At 38.4% G+C, this 22,068-nt stretch overlaps 1 protein-coding gene across 7 annotated transcripts in view; it reads right to left on the bottom strand.

Annotated features, from left to right (window-relative positions):
• Nucleotides 1–22,068, bottom strand: part of TENM2 (teneurin transmembrane protein 2) — a 691,595-nt gene that overhangs the window by 474,817 nt on the left and 194,710 nt on the right. For all 7 annotated transcript variants that reach the window (XM_062629179.1, XM_062629180.1, XM_062629181.1 and 4 more), the window contains one exon: nt 17,285–17,560. In XM_062629179.1, coding sequence (XP_062485163.1) covers nt 17,285–17,560 — 276 coding nt within the window. The remainder of the gene's footprint in view (nt 1–17,284; nt 17,561–22,068) is intronic.

The raw sequence follows: 22,068 nt of genomic DNA, 5'->3' as shown, positions 1-22,068 counted from the left end.
AAAATGCTACCTCTGTCATTTTAATTCCACAGACGTCTAAAACTCTTTACAAGATGAGCTGAGTATTTTGAAACCATTGGTATACAGAACTGATTTCATTAGGTTTACAACCATTTCCTGCACTGATTAAACCTTCTTTGTGCACAAGTAAATGGAGCACGGACTACACGTTAGTACACTCAGCACTGCTAGAACTGGGCATGTTTATTCTAGGTTCCATATCTGTGATCATCACATTTTTATTACATTGCTATAAATGCACAAATTGTGTGAATGCAACCCAGAACTTTCCTTCATTATTACTGATAAATCATAATAATGAAGTTACCCTCTGATTATTTTTGAAAATCCTTCTTAAACTATTTTTGAACTAAAACTCAAATGGACTTTCAGCCCCAAGCTTTGCTTCTAATTCTTGCAAAATTCCTTTGAATTTTGAGGTTTACTAAGCTTGACTACAACATAGTGTGCTTACATAAATATCATAATAGCTCACAGAGTTATGAAATTTACCTTGCCTTCCAGAAATAATTAAAAAAGATCTTGGAAAATTAGATAAAGTGCAGTGAAGACTATAACTTAATGACAGTGTGTCTTTCTTCTGGGGGGATGGGTGGGTAAGTCTTACCTATGAATCTCATCTGGATGGTTCCAACACAAACACTCCTTTCCTGCTGCTGGCTTTTGTTTCAGCTAATCTGTTAGAAAAGGTTTCACTAAATTTGTTGTATTATAATGCAAAAATTATTAACCAAATGATAAATCCATTCATAAATGCATTTTAAGCATGAATGAGTCACATACATGCTCACATAAGAAATGTGAAACATAAATTACTGTAGTATTAGGTGTTTTGGTCCAGTCTTTGGATATATACGTCTCATTGCCATGGAAGTCTGTTGGGCTTTTATTAAATAGCAGATTTTTTTCATAATTACAAAGTCTGCTGGTTAAAATTCCTGTCAGAAATATGCAACGTATGCCCATATTGATACATGTTAATGAATTACTTTCAGTTTTATTAATAAATCTTTTTTTTTCTTATTCTTTAAAGAAATCAGAAGAAGTTATGATGTTAATCACACTGCCTACTATACAGCTCATACCGCATAGAAGACTTGAGTGACACCAAAGGCTAATGTTGGGCTTCCGAGCAGTCATGACATTACTCCTGATCCTTTTATGTTAGAGCATTCTAGCATCTCCATAAATACATTAAAATATCTCATAAAATAGGGTCTTGTGATCATGAGCACCTCCTGTATGAAGACAGGCTGAGAAAGTTGGGGCTGTTCAGTCTGGAGACGAGGACCTCAGAGCAGCTTCCAGTTATCTGAAGGACTCCTAGAAGTATGCCAGAGAAGGACTCTTCACCAGGGATTGTAGTGACAGGACAAGGGGTGATGGGTTCAAACTGAAACCGGGGAAGTTCAGCTTAGAGATAAGGAAGAAGCTCTTCCCTGTGAGGGTGGTGAGGTGCTGGCACAGGGTGCCCAGATAAGTGGTAAATGCTCCATCCCTGGCAGTGCTCAAGGCCAGATTGGACAGAGCCTTTGATGGCATGGTCTAAGTGTAAGGCATCCCTGCACATGGGCAGGGGGTTGGAACTGGATGATCTTGAGGTCCTTTCCAACCCAAACCATTCCATGATTCAATATCAATAGTCGTTCTCATCACACTCACCCTGACAGAGGACAGGTTCCAACAGGTGCAAATGCTACAGTGCTTACCTGTTGGTTATAACAAACTTCTGAAAGTATGTCTTCAGGTCTGTGTCTACACTGATTTCAAAGTCACTGGCTACTTCTCTCTCCTTGTGCAAGTTTGTACATCTTTATAATACCTCCTGATTAATTTATCACATAGTAAAGATTTTAAAAAATCATTATCCTTTTGATCTAAAAATCCTTATATTTCATCTTTAATATGTTCTTTTGAGAGAATCTTTCTGGAGAAGTTGCCACGTATGTTCTACTCCTCTGAGACATAACAGCAGAGCTCAAGTAAGACTTGGAGCTTCAAATCACACTTAAAATTGTTTGAAAAGTTTTTGGTTTTTCTTTCATGTCAAGGAAAATGAAACTGCTATTGCAGTACCTATGGCACAAGAAGACTATCAGAAATGAAATACATAAAAACAATATTTGAAAGAGCGTAAAAATTTATCACCACAGAAGTTTGTGAAGAATTTTGTGAATTAGACTCAAATAAGGAAGGACAAAAGTAGAGAAAGGAAAAATATTGATTTGTTCAGATTATTTTTCTAAGACGATCATTATTTCTGCAAAATGACCTGCTCCTCCATTTTTTAAGCCACGCAAAGAATTTATCATACATAAGAAAAAAAATAACCCTCACTTTGCACAGTCATACTGTAATATTCTGCTTTATAAAGAGTGCTTTTAAGCCATCATGTGTCAACTAGAAGATTATCTGGAACCACATTAAAGTCTTAAGCTCAATGCATTATGTTATATTAGAAAAAAAAACGGAGAAAGGAAGAATAAATGGTCTTTTTAGGCAAAGAATAGCAAACACCATATTTTTAGCAAAATGGGAATGATGGAAAAAAGTATGGTGAAAAATGCCAGTAAAAAAAAAAAACAAACACCTAAAAAAAAAGAGTTAAAATGAATTGTCAGAGGATTGACCCAACCCATAGGAAGCCAACAGCTACCTGGTTTACCTCCCTTTACACCTCACCTCCCTTTACACTTCACCATGTACAATTATTTTCTTAATGATGCTGACTGTCAGGTACTCAGAGTCATGTTCGCATCCTCCCCCCACACCCCCAGCCTTCAAGTTAAAGTGCTGCAGTGCTGATTGCTCCCAGAATGTTTTCTCAGGATCTTTAGCAAAACAGCTGGACTGAGGATAAGATAGAAAACACTGATTATTAATGTCAGCCTGATGTGCCTATAAGTCTGTCTTCTAACATTTATCACAGGTCTCGTATTTATCTTTTCCTCTTAAAACAAAGAAAAAAAGTGCCACACAAAATATCTTAGTTGTAATCACACCAAGCTGCCTTCATCTGTCCTGGTATCTATGGAAGTCAAATGTAATGAATTAATTCAAACCACCCCAAAATCTGAAAACAGAGGAGAAATTCTGCTTTTAAATTAATATGCTTTTAATTATAATGCTTTTAAATTAATTGTTAATTTTAAAAGATCAGCTGGCATTCTGTCACCTAAAACAGATGACAGAGTGCTCCGTTATGTACAGAATGTCCTTACCTCTGGGTGAGGCCATTAAGTCCACAAATAAAGAGTCCACAGGGAAGAAAACAAGTTCTGATTGAGACAGAGAGAGGACAGGCTTGGAGTGTGATCCAGTCCCAAAATTTAGAATGAAATTCAATATGCGTAACCATACTGCGGGACTCAATATGGGTACCACATCAGGGACTGCAGTGATAGGACAAGGGGCAATGGGTTCAAACAGAGGAGATTTAGGTTAGAGATAAGGAAGACATTTTTCCCTGTGAGGGTGCTGAGGCCCTGGCACAGGGTGCCCAGAGAAGCTGTGGCTGCCCCATCTCTGGCAGTGTTCAAGGCCAGGTTGGAGAGGGCTTGGAGCAAGCTGCTCTAGAGGAATGTGACCCTGCCTGTGGCAGAGGGCTGGAACTGGAGGAGCTTTAAGGCCCCTTCCAAACCAAACCATTCTATGATTTGATGATTCTGTCTTCAGATACTGTTAGGGAAGTCAAATTATAGCTCAAGAAATAAAGTCTCTCAAAGAATAAAAACTGGCTAAGGATCACAGTAAAAGTCATCTTGAAGTATGTAGTAATTATCCAGAAATCAAAGCTGGCAAATTGATCTAGAATTAATGTAGACTCAAGGAGCCTTTGAGCAGCTACCCAGGGATGTATCGACACAGCTGGGCAGATAAGGTTTATTATTTCGCTATTTAATACTGAAAATATAGAGAACTCTGCAAAGTAAAGAAAAAACTTGAACTATTTACACATATAATTCACTATAGAAATAACTATGAAAAGCATAAAATGAGAAATAAAATAAATATTTGTATTTGTATCCAATATTTGTATCTCCTTCACAAACATATAACTCAAATATGAGTATTCAATTTCTACCAATCTTGTGGCATCCACTAACACATTAACCCTTCCAGGCCAACAGCTTCGAAGGTTGATATAGTGAAAGAGGTTATTAAAGTGAACATTAGCATTTACATACGGATGTAAACCATCAAAACTCTGCATTGCTGTATTTGAACAGCATAGAGACATGGTTAGTAAAACAATTTCTGATGGCAGTTTATTACTTCCCTGCAGAAGTGCGTTGTTTCACTGGATGTCATAAACCAAAGCATCTGATGAGTTCTCTGCAGTCTCCTCGGACATTTTGTTCCTTCACACCTCATGTCCCACAGCTTGCTCTCACCCACTTGTCTCTTTGCACTGCAGGTCACAGTCTTTGGTCTTTCCCTCATCTTTCCCATCCCACCCCTTCTCTTTGCATTGTACATTGTTCAGAAACAACTTTTCAGCACAAGTGTTAGTGATGCTGTGTTTTACATAGCAAAAAGAAGTTTAAAAAGAAAAAAAAACAAACACAACCCAGAGAGCTACAAAAGACAAACTTGGCTCTGTTAAGCAATTATATCCATTCCTTTGTTTTGTCCTTATTCACACTGTGTAATATAGCTTAAAGCTATAACATTATGCAGGAGATACATAAATAGCACAAGACTCCTAAAAATAGCTCCCCTTGTCTGAAAGAAAACTGGAAAGAGGAGTAACTTCACGGTAATTCATCTTATTTCAAGTTTACTAAATAGAAGTGTTCTATGGAAAACTGATAAACACATTTCTTATCTCATACCACTCGTTTTTTGAAAAATAAAAACATTTTTTCCCCCAGGAATCATGATTACTCATTCTTACATCTCAGCATCTGAGGAAACAGAAGCTATATTTTCACTCATGAACGCTAATTTGATGTTGAGAAAAGTCCCTTAACCATTTGTGTGAAAAAATCCAACTGCTACCTTTCAATATTTCTGAATGACAGTCATGGCTCTAAGCAAACAAATGATGCTCACATATTGTGCCTTGCCTACAGGCATGTTGCTATAATTGAATGATATTATGCCTTCTTACAAGATGGTATCTCAGTTTCAATAGGGCAAACATAGCAAGGAAGTATCAGTTTCCATAGGCGTCTTGAACTTCCTGGCAAATAGAATTTCATCAGCTGAAGAGTCCTCCTCTCTATCAGCATTGTGCTTCTGGAAAGCCTTAGAATGACTTGAGCAGTCAGAAACTTCCGAGACATTTATAACAACTTCAAAAATCACAAAAGGCATCGTTTCCACCGAATTGTTGCTCAGCTGTAAAACCCATCCTAAAGAGCAGTTATCTGTAGGCCCTCAATAATGCTAGCATGGTTCTTAATAATTGAAAAGTAAAAAACCTTCCAAAACTTCCTCTTCCATCTCAGCCTATAGGAAAAGAAGCTTCATAAGCTTGTATTTTTATTTCATTTATCTGCATAGCTGTGTTGTGTATCTTGGTGCACAGAGAACATACCAAAGGACAGAAGGGATAAAGACAAGTTCATAGTGCATCTAAATACAGCCTGATATATTCTGTGAATGAGTTGTACTTGTGATATATTCCATGAATCAGCTAAATTTCTTATAGTCCAGCTTGTGTAAATCTCTGCCTCAGACCTTCCACCTGACTGCAGACGGATAACCACCATGCAACCACAGACTAAGGTAAAGAGAGGTCCTTCAGGAAAGAGACCTTGAGGAGCTAGCACAGGGTATGTCAGCAGCTTATGGTGTGGTAACTATACCTCTTCTGTGACTTCAGTCACAGACGAAACTGCTTCTTCTGACATCAGCACTGTTCTGCTGCACAGCACTCAGTATCTAGACCCTTGAGGTGATTTTCTGGGTAAGGAATGAGCCATAGAGTTTGTACACAACCACAGAGTACGTGGCAGTAGTTAAATGTATTTACATGACAAATAAGTGGATAACCAGGAAGCAGCCCATTTCTAGGAGCTGTTTCTTCCAACTACGGCTTGATTTCCTGAAGACGGCAGCACTTGAACCTACCACAGCTCTGTTGCCAGTTGTGCAAATTATTCTCAACAAGGGCTCTTTTCCTCGCCATTGCTTTACAGCTACAGAAAGAAGTACTGGAGGAAGTACTGTTTAGAAGCAGTACCTCTTCCAAAATTCAGTGGTTCTTAGCACAAGAATGTGGAAGATCACAGCAATGGCACCCTCTGGTGACAAACAGTAACACATTATAATGAGATAAATTATTCAGCCTGGAAAAAACACTTAAAGCTACTGCTTCATGTAAACTTATCACATGGGAAGCATTCCTCCAGCAAGCTGCAAGATGTAAGTGGCTGTTTTTAAGAACAATGATAACTAGCCTTCAACAGCAGGCAACTGTACTGAAAAGGCAAGTTCTTCAAACTACTTCCATCTCCTCGGTATCATCATAACTTCCTTTCATGGGTTCTAGTCTAATCTGCTGTTCTTTAACCATCATATAGACAAACTACAAATTGAATAATGGGCCTCTTTTAATCACAGCTAATATGTTCAGGTGAAGTTACAGATTTCAGCATGGCTTCTGTAGTGCTACCAACAGCTTTGAGATGTTGAAGAACATCGACAAGTGGTCTGTAAGCTAAATACTTAACAGGCAAGTGGTCTGGAAGTGGACAAAGAGGTGCTCATAAGAAATCTTTCACAGGTTTGAGAAGCAGAACTTTTTTCTGAAGCATTGCCAATCATCCCCATAGCTTCTTAAAGCTAACATGGTCAGCAATTTTAAATGTTACAGAAATGCAAACTAATATATAAAAGTATTTCCCTTATCAATGTCAAGGAAAGACACTGTCATAGAATGTGCAAAAGCTTAAATTAAGCAGAAGGTTGTCTTTAATCCATGTGAAAGATGAAATTAAAAGTAAAGAAAACAGTTGATTTCCAGATTGCTGCTGTAGTATCAGACAGAAGTCCAATTCTGCCAGGAGCTTCTGTAAAAAGCTGAGTCATATAAAAACTTCATGGGTAAAACCATAAAACTTGGGCTCATGAATTAGATGAACTCTCCTCTGACCTAAGGAATGGAACTTATGGCACATCTTTATAATTTACTCCCTAAGAACTACGGAAAAGTTTTTTAATAAAAGGAAGAAAAGTAATAATAATCTGTCTTGAAACTCAGTAATTACAGGACTAGCTAGTTTTCAGCAATTTCTGGTTATTCTAACGTATACGTATTAAAACTTTGTCACTAAAAGAGTTAAGGTGTCATTTCCTATCTATTTCCTAACTGAAGATGAATCCTATTCTCCCTGAATAGAATGTTACATTTCAACATGATGTTAACAATCAGTTCAAACACATTGTCTTCAATAAGCTTCCAGACTACTTGAAAAGAACAGCGTTCAAAGTATAAACACAAAACATATTGAATGAAATATTTAGAAACTGTAATAATACTTAAACAGCCGTCTATGTGTGTAGTCCTACATGTATGGCAAATAGGCACTCACTGTACTGTCAAACAGGGTTGGCTGGCCAGACTCAGACCAAGCTTCATAAATGAAGGGTTGACCAGAAAAAACAGTATGTACCTTGACCTAATTATGCACTAATCAGTGAAATATGCAAGTCCTTGCAATTAGGAAGATTATTAACAGTGGGATATGCTACATAAACAAAGGTGCCAGTACCTGACTTGACAAATTCAGAGGAGGCTTTCAGTAAAAGTTCATGGTCTTTTGAAAGGGAAGATAGAATATAAATTCAGTGTACGGTTTTCTGTGATGTGTGCTTCAGTTCACAAGGGAAATGCAAAATACATGTGGTTTTTGTTTCACCATATTTTGTTATACACCACATGCAGGCAAACCTCCCTGTGAAGGTTTTATCACTCATCAGCCACTCACAATGCATTTATTACCAAGCTGGATTAACTTTATCAGATACGCATCTCTGTTATAGAAAAGTATAAAAGGCATTATTCCAACTCAGTTATACTCTGAATAAAGGCACTGGCACTTGCTTACCTAGGTGACCTACATCATCTAAGTTTGCTTTCCTAAAGCTAATAATTGACAAACGGAATAATATGCTGTAATGGAGTTCTTGTTAAACACAGTTTTGTAATTTCTCTCTAGCAGATGGAAAGGCTCATAATTAAAATATTAATTAAAAAATCTCATGGTTATTTTGAGAGGTTTTTTTAAGCACTCCATGTTGTGACCTTGACACAGTGATACAGACATAGCTGTATGCAAAAGCTCTTTTCCTATGAATTCAGGAAAAAGGAAGATCCCAACTAGCCTCAGCAGTTTATGAAACCAGCTGCTGCAGTATTTTTCAAGTAGACTAAATTCTTCATCTTTTATTTCTGTTTTCCTCAGTTTCCTGGCTAGATTCTGGATTTCATTTCCCAGGTCTCAATTCCTGGTTGCCTTGGTTCATACAGTTATATAGAGGACATTCACATAATCCCTGAAAGTCACTATGAAGATAGAGACTGCAAAACAGGGCACAGCTTCAGCCAGATCCCCATATGTTACATGGAGAAGCAGCATGATGGTCAAGGACCAGCAGCCAGAGTGTGACATGGACTGGGGCAGAGGTACTGAAATCACTGACACCTCAGAGAAATGACCATTTGCAAATTTTACAGACACTCAAACCCTGACTCAAAAGAATGGCCAAGAAGATTATCAGACCTCACCACACCATGCATTTGTGGAGTTTTGGTTTGGTTTTTTTTTTGTGTTTTTTTTTTTGTTTCTTTGTTTGCTTGTTTTTTGTTTTTTTCTTAATACTCCATCCAGTTCTTCTATAATCCTAAGGGTTAGAAATACATATATCTCCGGGAGAATAAAACCTGAGATCCTGGTGCATATCTCTCTGGTCAACACTGAACTGAATGGAAAACCCAATGGCTGCTAAATTGCTGACTGCTAGCTACAAGCAACTGAATATCAAGATGGCATGTATTTTTTACCTTCGTAGGTCACCTAAATAAGAGCTGTCACTCTTGCCACACCTGCATCCTTGATCTCTAGAATATGACCAAACACTATGTTCCAGAGGTGATTTATTTAGCTCTTTCAATACAACTATGGTTTGCACTACTTCCGTCATATCACCCTGCCAACTACAGTGTTACTGGGTTATATTAAAATGGTAACAAATGTTTAAAGTTTTATATACTATTATTTCATATTCTTGTCTTCCACAAGGCTTTAAAATGTACCAGTACTACATATGCATTTTTTGTCCTTAACCCCATCGTCTAGCCTCCCCCTGCACTGAATACATAAGCCATTTACCTGGACAAAATTGTAGATGTGTAGTTAAGTCTTTAAAAGTCATTCCTGCTAGTCAATTCCCTCATTAGGAAACCACTTTCTATCAGAAGTGCCCTCAGGTTTGAGAGCACATCAAAATTGGATCCACTTAAGCAACCAAGCTTTGATACTGTGCTTAATGACTTTCCAAGATTGTCATTTACAAAGTACTTTACAAGCCTTCCTAAAGAAGAGATGAAGTATGCCCATGCATGAGCTAACCTCCCTAGCACTCCTCCTTAAGAAATCTAGTGGAGGTATGATGTATGCGATTCCATTTTCTGAGTATATGACATTCCATTTCAGTCTCACCATTTCCCTAGGACAATCTGGGCACTTTCCTGTCTATAAACACATCATGAAACTGTGGCAGATCTTCCTTTCTTCTCCTTCATATCTGTCCCTTCTGCTGTTTCCAAGCTACCTGTTTCAATCTGGGAGGGAAATGGGCACACATTTCCCAGACAGTACTAACAACTGAAATTAGTGATCTGCTATGAAATACACAGTAAGTCTACAACTTCCCTGCTTCTCTTGTACAAAAAACGTAGATATACTATCTCAAAATGTAAGGGCATATTACTTCCCTTCCACACCCCCCCCCCAATCCCCCCCAAATTAAAGACTACACAGATCTACTCAAACTGTTATCGCTACTGTTTAAAGACCCCATTTTAACAAGGAAAGTATTTTCCACAGGCAAAAGTTAATATTTCTTAGAAGGAATAGCTAGGAAGCAAGCTTAATATCCCACTTTTTAAACCTAGACAGAATTCTGTCACTGGGAACATTAAAATATTCTACTTTCAAACTGGTTTTACCACTCAGAGACATTAGCATGCATACAAGAAAACCAAATTCTTCTCAAGAGTGGCACCACAGTTTCACTATAACCTTTTCTGCAAATTATGAAGCGTGAAATAGAAAGCTGAATAAAAATTAGAATAATAGAATATTGAGAACAACATGTCAAAATTAAAACAGTAAAAATAAGAAAATAAACTCACTGTCATCTGATGACTCTGTAAACTTCCTGTTGCAATAACATCTTCTCTATTGTCTGCCTAAGTCTGTTAATCAACAACATCCCTGGAAAAGCCCAGGTTGTACTGCTTATAAAATGGAAGCAACAATAAAGTATTAGGTCAGTTTGAATTATGGGGTAACTTCTGTTCATCTGGGTTTTTTTTAAGATTTACTTTACATAGGCATTTGAGAAATGGCCACTGAAAATTTCATAGTGGGGAAACAAAGAAAGAAAAATGTGATTTCCAGTTTTCTCTTAAGATTCAATAGGGAGTACAACAGGTAAATATTGTTTCTCATATTTTACCTTACACTTTTACCAACTTCATTTTACTTTACCTGTGGAACTCTTCCCCCCTTCCCCCCCAATAACAAATAATATGCACAAATGCCATTGTCTGGTATTCAAACTTTCAATTATTAGCACAAAAAACACCACTAAAGTAATGCAGAAAAAATAATAGAGTCCGTTGTCAGCAATATGTCTTGATAGAAAATATTGAGGGATATTGAACCTGAAAGACTTGTGAAGCATCCTACAACACCTTTCCATGTGACCTGAATCCTCACATCTGATGGTGGAGACAGGCTGGCTCCAGGGGACTATGGAGTATCTTCTCCAGGAAGAAAAGGAGATGAAGTAAGGAAAGTGCACAGCACTACCAGATTCAGCGTCAGGACTCATGTTCATTCCAATAATACACCACTTTTCCCCATCTCAGAAGGTACAGCTGGGTTATTAACACAAATATGCTTCCATACTTGCAAAATTGTTTGCTTTTCATAGCCATTACCTACAAAAAGCTACCAAACTCACAGCATTTTACTGTGGATTTCTGTAAAACATACACACAGATTATCACAGGATGACCTTGAATTATTTTCCTTGTTTTGCTGAAGTTTGAGATTGCCTTATTCCTTCCCATTCATTCTTGCCTTGCTGTTCAATGCATATTTGTTGCTAGTAAGATAAAAGCATTCCTTGATCATTATTTTTGGTGTGACATTATTTTAATAACATGGTTTCAGTGCTGGAATCTCTCCTCCTCAAACCAAACACACTTTTTTCTGACACACAAATGTAAACTTCTTGGCTCCTCTATCACTTGGAAAATGTAAAATATGTCAACCTGACCCAGTCTCAAGGGAGGTGTGTTGCCTACTGGAGGCTTGGATCAGGGATGTTGCTGACAGGCTGCCTGGTCTAGTCAGTCCTATTCACTACTACCCCTCCTTGTGGTCCATGTGAGTGCCAGTGATATTGACAGCAGCAGTCTAGAAAGCATTAGGAAGGACTACAGAGTCCTGGGAATGGCTGTCAGGGGCTCTAGGGCTCAGATAGTTTTGTCATCGATCCTGCAGGTCAAAGGCAAGGACCTTGAAAAGGCCAGGTGGATCTGACAGGTTAATGAATGATTAAAGGGGTCATGCCATAGTCAGAGGTTTGGTTACTTAGACCATGGGACTCGATCTGGGAGTCCAGGTCTACTAGACGCTGTTGGGGCCAGTCAAGGGGAAGACCTGCTTTGGTCAGAGACTTCCCAGGCTGGTCAAGGCATGTTTAAACTAGGTTTGTTGGGGGAAGAGGGCACCAATCCTTCCCCACCCCCAGTCAGATGCCATCACCTGTAACAGATGCTTGGAGCAATGCAGAGCTATTTCAGCTGCTCCAGCCAATGAGTCGGCTTCAGTTGGAGCTCGGCTCAGATGCCTCTATACAAATGCCTATAGTGAGGGGAATAAATGAGGAATTAGAGATGTGTGCACATCTACAGGGTTGTAACATCACTGACATCATGAAAACACGGTGGGGTGGCTACTATGACTGGGGTGTTGGAATGGAAAGTTACAGGCTCTTTTGGAAAGACAGGCTGGGCAGACAGGAAAGGGGCATAGCTATTTATGTCAGTGATAGGCTGGAGAGCCTGGAACTCTGCCTGGGGATGGGTGATGAGCCAACAGAGAGCTTGAGGGTCAGGGTCAAAGGAAGGAGAACTGCGATGAAGGACATTACTGTGGGGGTCTGCTACAGGCTCCCCAGTCAGGAGGTCTCTGAATGAAGTTCACTACAGGTAGACAGAAGCAGCCTCACGCTTGCAGGCCCTTGTCCTCATGGGCTTCAACCACCCTGATATCTGTTGGAGGGACGGTACGGCCCAGCAAAAGCAATCCGGGAGGTTCCTTGATTGTGTAGAAGACAACTTCCTTCTGCAAGTAACAGAGGAGCCAACAAGGAGAGGTGCCGTGCTTGACCTCGTGCTCACCAACAGGGAAGGGCTCATTGGAAATGTGACACTCCAGGGCAGCCTTGGTTGTAGCGATCATGGGATGGTTGAGTTCGAGATCCTCAGGACAGTGAGAAGAGCGTGCAGCAAGCTCACTGCCCTGGACTGCAAGAGAGCAGACTTTGGCCTCTTCAGGAACCTGCTTAGTTAGGATCCATGGGATACAGCCCTAGAGGGCAGGGGGGCCCAAGACTGTTGGTTGATATTCAAGGATCACCTGCTGCAAGCTCAGGAGTGTTGCATCCCAACTAGAAGGAAGTGCAGCAGGAGGGCCAGGAGACCTCCTTGGATGGATAAGGAGCTCCTGAGGAAACTTCTTAGAAAAAAGAAGCTTATAGAAGCTGGTAGGGAAGACTGGCAGCCTAGGCAAAATACATTGGGAATTTTGCCTGGCAGCCTAGGCAAAATACATTGGGAAACTAGGGATCAAGTCAGGAAAGCTAAGGCCCACTTAGAATTGAGTGTGCAAAGGGATGACAAGGGTAAAAGGAAGGGCTTTTATAAGTATGTTGCAAACAAAAGACAGACTAGGGATAATGTGGGTCCTCTCCTGAAGGAAATTGGAGAACTGGCTACACAGGATTTGGAGAAGGCTGAGGTTCTCAATGACTTCTTTGCCTCGGTCTTCACTGGCAATGCTCTGACCACACCACCCAAGTCTTGGAAGGCAGATGCAGGGACTGTGAGAATGAAGACCTCGGGCCCACTGTAGGAGAGGATCTGGTTCAAGACCATCTTAAGAACCCGAATGTGCACAAGTTCAGACCTGATGAAATCCATCCATGGGTCCTGAAGGAGCTGGCAAATGAAGTTCCTAAGCCACTGTCCATCATATTTGAGAAATCATGGCTGTCAGGTGAAGTTCCCGATGACTGGAAAAAGGGAAATATAACCCCCATTTTCAAGAAGGGGAAAATGGATGACCCGGGGAATTACAGAGCTGTCAGTCTCACCTCTGTGCCTGGCAAAATCTTGGAGCAGATTCTTCTGGAAGGCATGCTAAGGCACATGAAAATCAACAGGGTGCTTGGTGACAGTCAGCACGGCTTCACTAAGGGGAAATCCTGCCTGAACAATTTGGTGGCCTTCTATGATGGGGCTACAGAACTGATGGACAGGGGTAGAGCAGTTGATGTCATCTACCTGGACTTGTGCAAAGTGTTAGACACTGTCCCACATGACTTCCTTGTCTCTAAATTTGTGAGAATAGTGTAATTTTGAACTTAGCTTGAAAAAAAAAAAAAAGAAAAAAAGGAACAGCTGCTCTCCTTTAAAAGAAGAGAAAAATAACCCTGGAAGAGCACTTGGCCGAAGGTCACTACCTAAAGAGAATCAGCACCTAAGCTTTACTCTGGAAATAGGAATACCTGAAGCTTAGGAAGGAACACATGTCAACTGATGACAAACATTACTTTTGAAAAGTATTCCATGATGTTTTGGAATAAACAGTTACAGGATTTAACAGAAGGAAATGAAAAAAGCATTCAGAAACTCCTGTCTATCCCCTATACTGTGTACTTGTGGGTGCCTGTAAGTAATTCCCTCTACAAAGCTGGCAGATGACATCACAGAAGAGCTATATTTCTAATTGACTTTTTACATTTGTATGTATCCTGAAAAGATTTATTTACTTAAATCTCACAACTCAATACATGACAGAGTTGCTGTAACATATTCACATTGCAATGTCTAAAGAAGAGATGGCCAGAATGAGGCAGTAGTGAAAACTGTGAGGTGTTTCTCATTCTCATTCTCTAAAAATTTTGAGCTTAATCAGAATTGTGAAAATAAAAGCGCTGCTTTTCAAACTGGACCACCAAGAAGGTGTTTTGTTAGGAAGAATTTTCATATACCAAGGAAAACATTGAATTTAAATGAGTTTCCATTATCTGAATTTATCTATTATTTCAGACCTGATAATATTTCAAGGTTCACAGAATTCTAATTTATGATAAAATAAAATCACACTAAATCTAGAAGCGAGAAAATGGTCATGAGCTTTGAGAATGGATCTGAATGGGAACCAAATCACATTGTTAGAGCAATTTTTAGAAATTAAGCCTCCCCTGTGCTACTTAGAGATGCACTAAGAGTGACAAAATACATTTAGTATTACAAGAAAAGCGAGAGGTTTGGGTTTGGTTTTATTACAGTGATATAAATAGTGATAGCACCTCAATATTAAAAAAAAATAATCACCTTTTGGAGTTGAACTACTGTTTTGTAACTGTATCAGGGAAAAAAACTTTAACAGTACTTAAATAAATTCAGTAGTCTGTGCATCATGAGTTCCCTCTAATATTGCTAGGCAGAAATGGATAACATCTTATGCCAAGTAATGTCTTGTTTTATGTAGTATCCTGCAAACCTGAAACCGTATCAGAGAGTGAATTTCTCTTGAAGTATAGATTCTTGTTACTTCTTCTTCAAGATGAATACCTAGCAGGTTATTGATCTGCTTCTGAAGGACACAGTGTTTATTATGTAGGAAACCACTGCTGGCACAAGCGTGAGAAATTAATGATGGTTTTGTAAGTGTCCACACTGTGGTGCTGAACCAGGGGGGCAACTGTCAATCTATATGATAATGCATCCCCAAACTTCATAAAATCAGTGATGTGAAGAAGCATCGATTTTTGAGCTAACCAGGATTTGTGAGAGAGTAAAACTAAAACTCTGTGTATGTAATAGTTGCTTCTTACTTGCATGATGTTTTTTTTTAACCAACCAAACATACAGAAACCATTACCACAAAATCCTTTCCAAGTAAAAATGAATTGCAGATGCTGGTTTGTTTCTTGCATACTGTTTGATCATGTCATTTTTTCTCTTATTAACATCATTGTTAGACAAATTACCTATTCAAACTGGACTCACTGCACTGTATTTCCAATTATTTAACAATTCATTTATTACAAGGAGGAAAATTAAATGCAAGCAAGCAGACTCATTCTTTTATCAATCTCTGCAACAGTATGTATGAAAGTAGGTCCTGAGATGAAATTTTCTCAGACAAAAAGTGTAGCACATCGCTTCCACTGAAATGGAGACAATCACCTTCAGAGAAGCAAATCCATGTTACGGAATGAATCCCACTCGTTCCATAATGCCAGAACTTTCTTAGTCAGGATTTTTTTACTTGAAATTAGGCACAGTAACCTTATCAAAACTACACTAAAAAGTCAATGGAACTTGTTGTATCATCTGTGAATTGTATTCTTATAAAAAAAAAAAATCAATTAACCACTGATTCTTTCTAAAATACTGTCTTCCTTGTACAAAACATTATTAGTAATATTTCCTCTTTGGTTTTGATGAAGAAAAATATCCTGCTGTGTCTGCTGAGGGGAGATACTACTTAAAGATTCAATTTAAATCAACAAATAATGACTGCTGTAACAAACAAAATCAATTGTATTTTTCTAAACTTTTTTCTACCAATGTAAAATCTGTACTTCAGTTTGGCCTTGCATGCTTTGACAAGCAGTTGCTTGTGTTTCTAGTGCCCAGCTCACAGCTTTTGTTGAAACCAAGACAACTATCAGTAAGTACAGGGAGGAGCCTAAAATATACGTCTAAAAAAATTCCTCTTCTGAGAGACAGCGAACATGTAACAAATTCCATTTTATCACAAGTAATATGCGTAGAGAGGGCTGCTTTCATTAGCTTGTATCAGCTGCTTGAACAGTTCCTCTGAGGCTATAACATCAGGGAGATTCCTCTTCATCCTCTCAGAATGTCACGTACCAAACCCTTCACTTCATATTTTAACTAAGCCGAGCTGGCACCTTCATCACCCCATAGGATGGAGGTGCAATTCCTGCAAATCCATTTTTACCTTTTTTCCTGTTTAGTTTAATTAAAAAATATGTGAGCACAGAAAATTCCCTGGTAAAAATTTTTAGCTGAGATATTTGAACACCATGGCTGTGGGTTACATACATTTGGAAGGACAGCTGGCTTCATGCAGTCCACTTGGAGAGCCACCCGATGCCCACGTGTTCTGACACAAGTGATACCTGCACTGTCTAAAGTTTCATTTCTATGAACTTATTAAACTATATGAAACAGAAGTGCTTTGCCTCAGTCTGATGCAGATTTGCTTTCTAAATGCCCCACAATACTTACCTATAATCAAACAGCAAGTTAATTTTACTTTTTTAAAAAATTCAGCAGATGAAAAACCACACAAAATTAGCACCACTGTCACAGCTACTGGCATATTGTAGATTAATAGTATTGTAATTACTTCAAGCTGTGTATAAAAATCACATGTGAAACTATGTCTCTTAATAAATTCTTTCTGCTTCTCATTGTTAAGTTTGACTTAGTGTACTCTGAGCACATACATCTGTGAAAGATTACTGCATAGAAAGTAAAGTGCAAGATAAACCACAATGTATATTATATAATATAGAGGTAATAGAGTTTCCTGATATCAATGCTAAAAAACCTCCAACATTAAAAAGCAGCTTTAGTCAAACTCAGAAAAAAAAGGGAACAATTGACCTTTAAAAGAATCCTCATACATTATTAAATATTATCACATTCTCATACATGTGCATTAAGTATATATTGAAGGAAAAGGCCTACCGTTCTCCTCATCCGACTTATTTTCATTATCAGAGTCGGTAAGTGTGAGAGCTGAGTTTTCACGACTTGACAGACCGGAACTTCGCCTGGATTTGATCCCTCTTCCCCACAGCCTGATGGCATGCTCTGGAGACATTCCTCCCTCTGTGTCTGAGTCAGCATCAGAGCCTGTGCTCAAGGAATAGCCTTGATGGAGTATTCCTATGTCTGAGCAGTAGCCGCTTCGATGGGGAGACGGTTCACAGATTCCTAGTTCTGCAAGGGTGAAGTTTGTTCCTAGAAGAGCAATAAAAAATGCCAACTTAAATGAAATAATTTAAAAGCTAAGGGATTTATTTTAAGTTTGAAAGTAACAGGCCTTTTTAATTTCTCTTAATTATGCTGTATGCCAAGCCTTTGTAATGAATTACAGAGATCTCTGGTGCACGGATTTAAAAGATGGTTAAAATGGATGAAATACACAAAACAAAGATAAAAAAGATATCCAAATTTTAGATTATTATTTTGGACCCTCAAAATTAATCACTTAGGTATGCAATTACCATGAAACTGGTGACAAGTGCTAATGACTTGACCTGCTTTACGATGTACGTATATTTGTAGGACCAGAGCATGAACTTTGGAGCATTTGATTACTGAAAAAGAATTTTTTCTAACAAAGATGATTTTCTCCTATAGAGGTCTTTTATAGAGATAGGATTTTTAACGCTAATATTCATATAGTTTCCTTTTTCATAAACCATAAATACTTATTTGGGCAAACAGAATTTACCAGTTTTGCACTTTCATGTTTGGTGAGATTGGTAGTTTAATATCTGCTCTCAAAATCAGATAGACCTTGTCATCACTGTCATTGCTTTTTACCTTTTTTCCCCATATTCCAGAAGAAAGTGTGCATCGATACCGAAATCAGGAGGTCATTTGGCTTAAAGGCAGAACTTTGAGGAACAATGTTAAACCATGTGACCCATAGCAGTTAATAACGACTCAGTGGAAAAAGTCTCATGCATTTTTAAAGCACATGGAGGCCCCCTGGGTTCTCAGAAAGTGCAGACTTGACGGCTGATTTTGGCTTATGTATTTGCTTCCCACAGTAATGAACAGGATGGTAAAAAAAATACACGGAAATTTTACTGGTCTCTAAGGCTTTTGAAGGTTTTGAAAAGCAAAGTGGATTTATCTTCATTACATTGGGCTAAAAATGAAGAACAAAACCAGGCTGAAGTTGCTCGCAGTATAACTGCCAATTATTTATTTTCTTAATTCACGGGGAAACTAGATTTGTGGTCTATGTTACTTAAACAGTAGTTTTATTTTGTCCAAAAGCAGTTTAGATTTTCTCCCCTTCCTCTGTCTATATATCTATCAGAATGATGCAGAGGAAATTCATACACTAAATAACACACCTAAGTGTCATCAATTAATAAATATGTTAACTGGTTGTTTTGTGTATTTTTAAGTATTACAACTTCAGGCAGGAAAGATCATATGGTATTAAGAGAGTGGCCAAAAACATTAGGTACATAAGTATCACAGACGGAATGCTTCTAAAGAAATGAAGTGTGTAGTGGTAATGTTTAAAAGAATATACAAAGGCTGATATTAAAAAAGTCAGCTCTCTTTCAACATCAAATTAACCCAAACTCTCCTAGCTAGGGGAATACCTTAATCTGCAATCTAATATTTATTCTAGTAATCAGAAACCTTGTAGTTTAGTCAAAAGCAATGAACTGAACAGTCCTAAAAATGAGCTTCTCACGTACACCTCAGTCTACAGATCTTTTGCCTTTTTTTAAGAAAAAAAACCCAACCAAACAAAAAAAGAGTAAAAAGCTCTAGAAGCTCTAGCATGACGGATGAAACAAAGTTCCTTTTACAGAAAAGGTGAACTCTAATTATGTGCAATTTCAGAAGACGTTTTAATAAAAGCAGCTCAAATGATTATAGTTTTGTTTTAGCCATATTGGCAAACTAACCCTAGACTCATAAAAAAGGTCAAAATGAACTCAATATAAAAAGTATATTAAAAAATGAAGTGAACTGAAGCCTAGTAACCCCACACATTCTGACCTACACAGGTAGATTCCATGCTGACATTAGCATGTAACATTACATGTTACAACTACCAAAGTTATCATGAAAGTGACGTTTTTCAGGTTTTCTTCTTTGATGGTGGCATAGATGTCTACAGATACACACAAATTATAAATACATTAATCAGGGAATCCTAGAATGGTTTGTTTTGGAGAGACCTTAAGGATCACCCACTTACAACCCCTGTCACGGGCAGGGACACCTTCCACTAGAGCAGTTTGCTACAAGCCCCTGTGTCCAACCTGGCCTTGAACACTGCCAGGGATGGGGCAGCCACAGCTTCTCTGGGCACCCTGTGCCAGCGCCTCAGCACCCTCACAGGGAAGAGCTTCTGCCTCATCTCAATCTACCACTCTAAAGCCATTCTCCCTCGGCTGTCCCTATAGGCACCTGTCAAAAGCCCCTCTCCAGGTTTCGTGTTGGCCCCTTCAGGCACTGGAATCTGCCTAAAGAGGTCTTCCTGGAACCTTCTTTTCTCTATATTGAACAAGCCCAACTGTCTCACCCTGTTTTCATAGGAAAGGTGCTCCAGCCCTCTATATTAGCTTAATTAAGCTGTTTTACATACACAGTAAAACATTTTAATGATATTCTGTGGATTTTAACAGCCATTACAAGCCCAAATGATTTCACTCTGATTAGCATCCTGTATTGACATCAAAACCAGACTATAACACAGAGTGCAAAAGATAATCTTCAGAGAAAGTCTCACTTTATTTGTCTGAGGAAAATGGCAAAGGAAAATGGTAGGAAAATACAGTATTCACAGAAACCACTCACCCAACTGAGTTTCATTATCTGGCAACCTGGCATCTTCCAGAACCATGGAGAAAAAGATTTGAAAATTGACCAAATAAATAAAATTGAGAGGTGGATCAGATCAACTCAAGAACATAATTAGAATCAGGCTCCAAGCCTCTGGGAAAGGATTTTCTATGCTGCTTCTCAGAAATCTTCTTACAGTCTTACCACTGAAAATCTCAAGCATCCTGATGATAGACATGAAATATTTCAGCGATTTCCCTCTCTACCGAAAACATGTTCTTCTCTGGTAGACTCTAAATTAGTTTTATTAGTTTTCAGTATTTGCTTCTGCAAAATATTATCTGAGAGTGTTCTGTAAGACAGCAAGCAATGGTAAAATAAATTGTCCTTGAATACCCATCAATAACCACATCATAAGAATGCATTTTGGAGATTTTTTTCACATCTGTATACACACATAGATTTTGTATATACATACAAAGAATTTTTCATATATTAGATCTAAATATATAAAAATGTATCTAGGCGTGCTATACTTCCTCATATCTTTATAGCCTTTAATTTGATGTAAAATCTGGGGAAAATGAACTCGAATCTTAAAGGTATTTTCCAACCTAAATTATCCTATGAAAAGGAGATAGAAACACTAAAATTATGTTCTATAGATTCTTGATCTGTATCATGTTCTCCTACATGCCTTGTTTCCCTAAAATGAAACTGTCCACACCTCTCAAATAACATATGAACTTTCACAAATATAATATTATCTTATTTGCTCATCCATTACTGCATATTACGGTATTAATGGCCACTCTTGTAAATTCAGAGAGAGGATAAATAACGTTCTGGATGCACAGAAATCACTTACCCAACAATTCATAGTGTAAAGTACCCTACTATTAACTGGCAAATAAAGCACAGTCTCACAAATAATGAGAAAATATCTAACTTGTTTCATATCCAGTCATACTGACAGCATACACCTTATGGCATCCCAGTGACAGAAAGGTCATAGGAACAAAGCACCTTTCCTTGCTGCCACTGCCAGTAGAAACTACAGCACCTATGAGCTGGAGTGAGTAAACACAGACAAAGCCTGGCCTGGGGTTCAGACTAAGTGTCTCTTTCAGGAACTATCTTCCTTACAGCTCTTTAAGTGATTAGGAAATCAGGCAAATCAAGCCCTCCTAGAAGAAAAGCAAAAGAAGGAGAGCAGCAGAACCTGTTGTTTGCCATATCCTGGGAATTCAAATTGTACTGCTGTGTATTCAGAAATCTGGTCCCTGAGCTAAACTGCACTACCAGCACTAGCAGTCAAGGCAGATGAATGGCTTCTCACACTGTTGTAAAGCATACTCCCTCTCTCAGGCTTGCACAGAGTTGGGAATAATTGCATTCTCTTGATACTCCCCTTGCAAAGCAGGACTGAAATGTGCAGGCAGAATCCATTCTTGCACATGCACAACTTCACGGTGTTTTCTTTCAGATTCTCATAGCATCTACTACATTGCTGGTGACATGAACTGAAAACAGACAAATAACATCAGATCCTTACAGGGGGAAAAAAAAACTCCTTCTCTCAAAGAACACACCACATACACATAAAAACAGTCACTAGGCTTTTTGCTTTTTCATATGCAAACCAAGCTTACTTGCCTGAATCCCCAGTCCCTTCATCCACACCTGCAGAAATCACTAGCCTGTTTTCATTAAAGAACAGCAGCTAATACCAGCTGCTCCCTTAAGGTGTATGTAATCTCTCATACAAAAATAGACCAGTAGTATACTAGTTTAGAAATGTAATATAATGTTATGTACTTGATCATCATTGCCCATAACCTACATGCTGTGAATAGTCTCTCAATAGAGTAGAAAAGATGTTTTCCTTTTAATTAGCACATTACTTCTATTATCTTTTGAGCATT

The sequence above is a fragment of the Pezoporus occidentalis genome, unplaced genomic scaffold, assembly GCF_034315485.1.
Source record: "Pezoporus occidentalis ecotype Australia unplaced genomic scaffold, CSIRO_AGI_Poc_V1 ctg33, whole genome shotgun sequence".
NCBI lineage: Eukaryota > Metazoa > Chordata > Aves > Psittaciformes > Psittacidae > Pezoporus > Pezoporus occidentalis.
The sequence above is the reverse complement of the archived record's forward strand: the minus strand, read 5'-3'. Positions and strand labels throughout refer to the sequence as shown.